Source organism: Condylura cristata, unplaced genomic scaffold, assembly GCF_000260355.1.
Source record: "Condylura cristata isolate star-nosed mole 26May11 unplaced genomic scaffold, ConCri1.0 scaffold00021, whole genome shotgun sequence".
In the NCBI taxonomy this organism is placed as follows: Eukaryota; Metazoa; Chordata; class Mammalia; order Eulipotyphla; family Talpidae; genus Condylura; species Condylura cristata.
This window is the reverse complement of record NW_004567122.1, coordinates 39,153,487-39,162,557: the sequence shown is the minus strand read 5'-3', so window position 1 is coordinate 39,162,557 and position 9,071 is coordinate 39,153,487. Positions and strand designations below refer to the sequence as shown.

Genomic DNA, 9,071 nt, shown 5'->3' with positions numbered 1-9,071 from the left:
TAAAGTCATTTTCAACCTAAACTGGAAGGAAAAATATAAATAGTGCAAATAAAGAAAAAAAATTAATTTAGATTCATTTTGGTGGGTTGTTTTTTCTATGTAAATATATGATAGTTACAACTTAGCATATATCATAATTTGTATGGAATTAATTTACATTTTGATCTATAAAATTTATATAATTAAAATCATTGTATATAAATATTGTATTTCATTATTTTTAAAAAACTATAGCTGTTATTTATCTAATTATTTTGCTTTACTAAGGATTTATTTGTGGCATTAATCACATTTTGATACTTTGCGAATTATGAACAAAGCTGATATTGTTTCTTGAATCTTATTTATTTATAAATATTCATTTTATAATAGAAGTTGTTAATTTTATTTTATACACAACAACTGGGAAGAGTAATCTAAAGCACAAAGTGCTTATTCAATGAAATCACAGAGAGCATGAAAATTGTTAGTGTTCAGTTTGATCTCTAAAATGTAAATGAATTTCATACAAGTTTCAATCTCATTCCATAAAATATCACATATGTTTATTGGGCAGAAATCGAAAAATTCAGAATACACATGAAATAGATATTCATCATTTTCTTAAGTAAATCTTTCTTAATAGTGTTTTCCTTACCGCTTCTTTTACCTGTTTGTTTCTAAGACTATAAATGATAGGATTCAAGAATGGAGGAACTATGGTATAAAATACAGAAAGGATCATGTCCTGGATCGTTTCAGTGTTTTCTGCAGGTCTTAGATACACATAAGTGATAGAAGTGAGGAAAACAGATACCACAAGGAGGTGAGGGACACATGTGGAAAACGCCTTCCTTCTCTCTTTGCTTGAAAACTTATTCACAGTGGAAAGTATGCGAACATATGACATGGTGATGTAGACAAAACAGCCACCGCAAACACCCATAGCAGAGACAAGTATTAAGAGCTCATTGCTAGATGTATCAGTGCAAGAGAGCCTTAGCAGTGGGGGAACATCACAGAAGAACTGATGGATCACGTTGGACTGACAAAAAGAGAGTCGAAATGTGTTGCCAGTATGTGCGCCTGCATAGAGGATCCCACTGAACAGGGAGGCCAATGTTGTCCAGACACAGAATCTGTGGCTCATGATAACTGGATAGTGGAGAGGCTGGCAAATGGCCACATAACGGTCATGGGCCATGATGGTGAGGAACAGAAGCTCCACATATGCACAATAAATTACCATAAAGATCTGAGTTGCACAGCCAGCCACAGAAATGACTCTGTTGTCAGTGAGAGAGTTGACACAAGCATTGGGGACAGTGACAGAAATGTAGCACACATCCAAGATAGACATATTTCTGAGGAAGAAGTACATGGGTGTGTGAAGATTCTGGTCAAGTGTGGTAGCAGTTATGATAAGAATGTTCCCCATCAGGGTGGCCAAGTACATCAGAAGGAATAACATGGAGTTTAGGCACCTTAGCTCCCATTTATCAGTAAAGCCCACAAGAATAAATTCAGTCACCATGGTAGAATTGGTCAATTCCTGGAAAGAGTTTTTGATCTGGAAAATAAAAAGAATAAACTATGAAAAACATAACTCATGAAAATAATTAAGAAAAGAAAGTATTTTCGTTAAATGTTATACTACTAATATTTTGGAATATAAAGGGTACTCCCATTATTTTGACCATTGTCATCTTCTCAATTCATTACCATAATTGAATATTTACATATTAAACTGCTAAGTATGTAGTTCTCCAATTCTATCTGTGGTTATGATACACAGTGATTTTATTGTATCCAATAGTACCCAGTCCATGGGATTCATTATGGTATTTATTACTGTTCTCTCTCTATCTCAAGTACATATGGCAATTAAAAAATAATCACTGCATTGTATGTAAAAATCACATATAATACACTTTAAGATGGATATGCATATTAAATGTTTCTTAAATTGAATAGCATCAAAATGAGGTGTGTTTCAGTTTTCTCAGGAGTTGAACACTTTTGTCCTACATATTGATATACATTTAGCTCATTGTGTTATAAAAAAAAATGGTCTAATTATCAGCAAGGATGCAATCTTCTACTTTTAAAAGATATTTATAACAATAGAAGAGTTTCCAACTTTAAAATATATTGGCATTGCTATGATAACAATGTTGGATTATTAAGCTCAATATTTAGTAATTTTAATTTGCAAGTAATAATCTTTTAGAAACTATTTCATTAAACATCACACAAGCTGGAGGAAAAATAAAATAATCATTATCACTCTTTCAAGAAACTAAATTCTATAGGAATTACTTTGGGAAGGACAGCAAAATCATATGTGATGATGTGATAAAATAAATTCTAATGTTTTGCATGATAAGCTATATAAATTATCTGTCTGAACTATATAAATTATCAACCTAGAATAAATTGTATTAGATATCATTTGTTTCTTATGTAACCCGGAGATAGCACTTTTGTGATACCTTCTAGATGTCATTTACAAAAAATAATTTAAGGAAGTCAGTCTTTTATATGAGAACTATGGGTAAAGTTCTTGATATCTACTATCATAATTGATTTTGGGATATAGCACCAAAACTGAAGCAACAAAATGAAAAAATAAAGTTATGTAAGGAGCACAATGGTGGAAGACCATGGGTGGTTTGGGGATGGGTGTGGTGTGGAAACAATACCTGAGGGGAAATTTATCTCTAAATTCATACAACATTTTTAAAGAATGTTACTTCAACTTAAAAGCAAAAAAGTGCAATAAAAGTAAATAAATAAAACTAAAAATTCTCTAAATAAAGGAAGAAATCAATAAACTACAAGAAAGCAACCTACATTTTGGGACTGCATACTGGCAAACCATATCAGATTATGGAATGATATTCAAAATGTATAAGAAATTTATACTACTCCAAAGCAGTAACAAGTAAGAAACATTTTGATTAAAAAAATTAGGAATTGATATGAATAGATAATTTTACAAAGAATATTTACACGTGGTCAAATGCCATATGAAAATGTTTTCATAATGGTTAATATGGTCAAATGCCATATGAAAATGTTTTCATAATGGTTAATAATAATACATAAATGAACACCCAATGAGATATCATATCTCAGAATTTGCACTGGCTATTTTTTTTAAAAGTAAAAACTACTGGTCATGATGTAGTGAACAGAGAAATCTGATGCATTGTTGAGGGTGTAATTTGGTACAGCCATATGGGAACAATGATTTCTCACAAACTGAACAAATTAGAGCCTACAGTCCCTATTTTCTAAGTACCAAAAAGAAAAGAGAGAGAAAGAAAGCTTATCAGTCTTGAAGACTTACATACAGATATTGACTCATCAGTCACAGAAGTCACAATTTGGAAACAACACAAAATTTCCTGTTAATAAATGATACATGGAGAAAAGAAGGTTGTACTCTCATTTGCAGTAATAACTTAGATAAAACTGAAGGATATTGGAGATAAAATAAATCAGAAACAAAGAAATAAAACTGCATGAACTCATATAGATGTGAAATCTAAAAATACTGAAAGCAGATGCAAAAGGTAGAATGATTATTTCCAAGGGAAGGTAGATAGGAATAATGGAAAGGTATTACTCAAAGGACCAAAATATTGGAGCTATGTAGGATGTATAAACCTATAACAATAATATACAGAGTGACTACTATAATTAGTGTTATGTTTAATAAATTAAATTTGTTAGAAAATAAATTTTAGGTGCTCTCATAATATACCAGAAAAGGTTAGAAATAAATACGCTAATTAGTTTGACTGAATTTATCAACTCTCTATGCATATGTATATGAACATTTTCATATCTTAAAAGATACAATTACATTATTAAGTTGTGAATGATAAAAGGGAAGTAAGTTTTATAGAACTATTTCTGAAATATTGCTTGCAAGTTAATAAAAACATTAAGATGTAGTATATCATTGCCTTATGTACATATAACATATATATTCTAATACTTAAATATGATTAATTTTTATCTTAGTATTTATGTCCATCTTAGTCTCCTTGGAACTTCTACTCAAAAAAATTTGAGGATTTTCTAAGCACATTTTAAATAAATGTTTGAAAATAAGGAATTTGAATAAAGAAAGAATTATCAGTTACAATTTATTTTTAGTAATTGAGCAGGACTCCATCATTTTTTCTGATATGACTGTTGAGACAATGGAAATTATAACAATTATAAAACATTTGATAAGAATTTGCTGTGCATGATATATTATTCAAAGAACTAGCCATGCCTTTCTTGAGTTGACTTACTCCATTTGCAAGATATTTTTCGATGAGTAAAATAAATACGATCATTGCAATAACTTTGGACATGTCTATTTTAAAAATAAAATAAATGCCTAAGAGAAGTAAAAGATTATAGAAAATCTAGATTTTGTATGTGACAGAAGAAAAAATGGAAGTGAAATAAGACAAACAGTAATAACAGAATACTTACTCCTGACGGTTTTATATTCATAATTCAAGGTTTCTCTTGTTAAGCTCATAAATGAAAATCTTAAAATGGCTTAATCAGTTTTTTTGTGCAGGCAGAACTTGAGAGATTCAGATGAATAAAACATACTTTAAATTTGTGGAAATAAGGTAATCATGTTCCACTTTATCTAAAAACGTTGGCCTATTTTTTCCCATTACGGTCATTGCCTCTGGGAACATAGATCTTACGGCTCACTGAGAGTTTCTCAAGGGTAATCTCAAGCAGGTAATAATCTGCAAAGCACAAGTGAATAATTATAATTGTAATTAAAAATTATAGTTAAAATTATAGAATGGAGATACGACCTTCAGAGATAGTACAATATATTCCAGCTAATGTGTCTGCTTTGTTCTGGGTACAAGAAATGGACATAGTCATTGCCTGTATATAATATGATAATATATATTTGCCATGCTAAACAGAGAGGAATTTAGAAAACTTGTCAAGTGTTCAACTGAGATAGACAGAGAGCAGAGTTGGTAGGTGTTTTTTTTTTAATTAAATTAAATCAACACCCCAATAATGAAAGTTTCAAGAAAGCCTTTAGTCACTCTGTGATGATACAAGAAAGAAACTAAACTGAAAAAGGACAACCTCATATAATTTTCCTTCATAAAATGGTGGCCTGGGCTCTCCCTGGTGGTGCAGTAAGTTAAAGCACCACATTATGTAGCTTACAAAAACAACATTAAATTTCTGAGACTAGATTTTTTTCACCACTGCCTGATAGAAATAAAATTTTAATAACATTAAAGGAGACAAGCTGTTGTTTAACCTGGACAACACATATAACTATCATTATTTTTAAACAAATAACAGTATTTCAAAAAAATATTTGCTGAAATCATTTTGAAAATATCAAGACCAACTTTTTCAATGGAGCCAAAAATCAAATTCCTTGAGCTGGGAGTAAAGACAGCAGAGACTATCTGGAAATAGATGCATATTTTAGACTCTAGAAGGACAATTTACTTAAGAAATTACCATAATAGCCTTATTCATCTTTACAGAGTTTTCAGTGTTCATTGGAAAAGCAGTCAGTCCTAGGTTTGCAACAGAAAATATGTAATCTTTTCTTCCTCTTAAAAAGATATCCCGGGCCCTCCCTGGTGGTGCAGCGGGTTAAAGCACAACACTAAGAAGCTTAAGCCACTTCCACATGAGTTCGATTCCCGCCTGCCCCGGAGGTGACCACATGGTGTGGCAGACCTCTCCTGACCCACCCGCTGCTCCCCTCATCAGTGTACTACTTCGATCTGCCTGTCCTGCACCCCACTCTGTCTCTGGTGAATCCTCTCACCTTCCGCATCTCTGGCCTGTACCCCAGTTCTGTACAAATAAATAAATAAATAAATCTTAAAAAAAAAAAAAAAAGATATCCCAGGTCACATTCAGGTTCACAACACCAATAGGCTTTGCTCTTTGGATCACTGCTTTTTATGGGGTTTTCCTCATTCTCGGTTGATGCTTTAGGAGTTTTACACCTGAAATTTCAAAGCACTGTGAGTGGGTGTTGAACATCTAAGGGCCAGCTTACATCTCCAATAGTTGAGCTTCGTAATCTCCACTTTGCCAGGTCTAGAGTAACACCCTTTATCAGGTTTAAAATAACTCAGTGTTTCATCTGGAGTCATAAAAATACTAGAACGATCAAAGTTATAAGTTACAGTTAAAATATCCTGGACATATTATATGTGTTTTTGATTCTATATCCTTGTTCTGTGTTTGTGGTAGTTTTCAAAAGATGAAGTTTGAAATTTTCTTCCAATGACAATTTCAAATTGTTTGAAATAAAGACAATTTCTAAAATCCACTCTTATGGAACAATTGCACTGGGCAATATGTGATCCAAATGCAGATGGGTTTCTTGTCATGGTTTCAACAAGATCATTTTTAGGTGTGATTCATTCTCTCAGTTTTAGTCTCCAGGCAGTGTTTAGCATTCAAATAATCTATAAGGCACTATTTACTTTCTGAGTGACTTCTGAAACAAACATTAGTCTGTTGTAGCTCTGTGTAGAGTGGAGCAACCCAAACAGGAATCATTTCCTTTAACAATTTTAAAACTCCAAAGCTTGTTCTGTCCTGTAGAGAATGCTTCCACCAACCTAACAAGGTATTCACAAAGAACAACAGACACTTACAATGCCTATGGTGCTAGGCATTTGGATAAAACCTTTTTGCCAGTCTCTAAAAAGGCAAAAGCCCCAATATTAAATCAAATTATTTTAGAGTGTGACTCACTGTTAGGGTTATACTGGGTACATAAATGGAAACTTTGGGGCATACAAAGAACCATTTTGTGCAAAGCGGTACTTTGTAAAAAGGACAGATGGGATCTAGAAAGCCATCTCTCCCATTGTGAAATCTCTTTTGCAGCTGTAATACTGGGTAAAGTGAAGTTAAAGTTTAGTTTTTTTAAACAATAAGGAACAAAAAGTAACCTGAAATTTCAGTAATTAGATAAGAATCAGAAACAGGAAAACTGAAGATAACATCTTAACCTCAAGTTTTCTGTTTTCTCTAGGCATGCTCCATAAAAAAAACATTGGATTGTCTTAGAATGTGCTTGCTCTCAGTGAGATACAACAGAAAAAACTATAAAGCAAAAATACATAAATAAATAAATAAATAAATAAACCCGTAATAATACACTCTAAATATTTTCTTATTTCAAAGGTAGAAGAATGAAGATTTTAGCTTCTATCTATCTCATAAAAAAAAAAAGAAACTTGATATAAAAGGATATTATTATGGGGGTGGAGTAGAGAGTGGGAAAAAAATGGGGGTGAAAAGCACTGGACTATGGGAAGCCCATTGGGATTACAACTGAGATGGAAAAAGACAAAAAAAGGTTGTAAAAATAAACTATTATATAAAAAAATATTTAAAAATTGGCTAATTGTATGCATCAAACTTAAACTAAATTCAAGCCAAAAAGTCATATTACAAATAGAAGGGGTTATTAAATAACTGAAATTTAATCACTTTAAATTCCTCATATAATTATGGTGCCTTTCTGGCCCCTCTTAGAACAGCATAGAATTATCATAATGTTCATATATGAAATCAGATACTTGCATTTTGTGTGTCACATTCAATATTAATTTTTCTAAAAATATTTTTAGCTTTTTTTTTTAAAGATTTACTTATTTATGTTTACAGAACTGAGGTATAGGCCAGAGGTGAGGGGCGGTGAGAGGATTCATCAGAGACAGAGTGGGGAGCAGAACAGGCAGATGGGCGAAGTACACTGCTGAGGGGAGCAGCCGGCGGGTAGGAGAGTCTGCTGCACCATGTGGGTCAGCTCCCTGGCAAGGGATTGAAATCGTGCCACAGCTTTTCATTTTAAAGCTTTTCATTTTAAAGATTTACTTATTTAACCATACAAAACTTATTTACTTATTTAACCATACAAAACTAGAGCAAAGGCCAGAGGTGGAGGGGCAGTGAGAGATTCACCAGAGACAGAGTGGGGAGCAGAACAGGCAGATCAAGGAAGCACACTGCTGAGGGGGCATGTCAGGTCTGTGGCTCCATGTGGCTCCATGTGGATCACCTCCATGTGGGTGGGGATCAAACTCATGCTGAAGTGGCTTTAGCATCTTAGTGCTGTGCTTTAACCCGCTGCACCACCAGGGAGGGCCCTTTTTCAACTTTTTAAAAAAATATCACTAGGAAGATCCAGCAAGATGGCAGCAGAGTAAAGACACCAAAATCATTATGTCCAAGATCACACAGGATTGTAAGACTAAAAACAGACTGTAGACTTACATACTACGAGTTTCGACCCAAATGAGAACACCCTGGGCTCATTAGAAGGAAGATAACTGAGTGAGAACTGACAACTGGGGTGCTCCCATAGGAGATCTCACTCAGATCCTGAAGCCCCCAGGAGCCCAGGCTCTTGGAAGTGCTGCAGACTTAAGGCTTGCTGCTCTTTGCCTGGCCCGCTAAAGCCCTGGAGATAAAGAGAGACAATTCAGCTCCATGACTGGAACCACAACTGCGATGAAAGACTCAGGTCCGATCTGGGAGCACCCAGGTGCCCAGATGCTAGGAAATACTGCAGACGGGAGGCTTGCTGCTGTTCAGCCCCCCACAAAAGGCCTGGAGATAAAGACAGACAACTCAGCTCAGTGAGTGGAACCCAAGCTGTGAGGAAATACTGCTCAGAGTGGGCACATAGAGTCCGGGAGGTGGGGAGGAGGAACTGGTAACTGGGGCAGCTGCAAAGCCTGCAGGCCTTCTAGCTCTCCATGCATCCCCCACACCCACAGCAGAGGACTGAGACTAGGCACCCTTAAAGCATGGTCAGGAGTTGGCGTAATTTTTTTAAAGATTTATTTATTTGTGCATACAGTTCTGGGGTGCAGGCCAGAGGCACAGGGATGTCTCTCTCCCCACAGAGACAGAGTGGGGAGCAGAACAGGCAAATCAAGGAAGTACACTGATGGCTTTAGTTTCTTAGTGCTGTGCTTTAACCTGCTGAGACTTGGTACAATTTCTAAGGTGTGATGAGCAAGACTCACAAAGCCTGGAGGTAAAATGGGAAA

General features: G+C 34.5%; 1 protein-coding gene across 1 annotated transcript; it reads right to left on the bottom strand.

The window, feature by feature from the left end:
* Positions 1-595: 595 nt before the first annotated feature.
* On the bottom strand, positions 596-1,513 carry LOC101618685 (olfactory receptor 14C36-like). Its single transcript, XM_012727785.1, has one exon. The coding sequence runs from the start codon at positions 1,511-1,513 to the stop codon at positions 596-598; it is 918 nt and encodes a 305-aa protein (XP_012583239.1).
* Between the last annotated feature and the right edge of the window lie 7,558 nt (positions 1,514-9,071).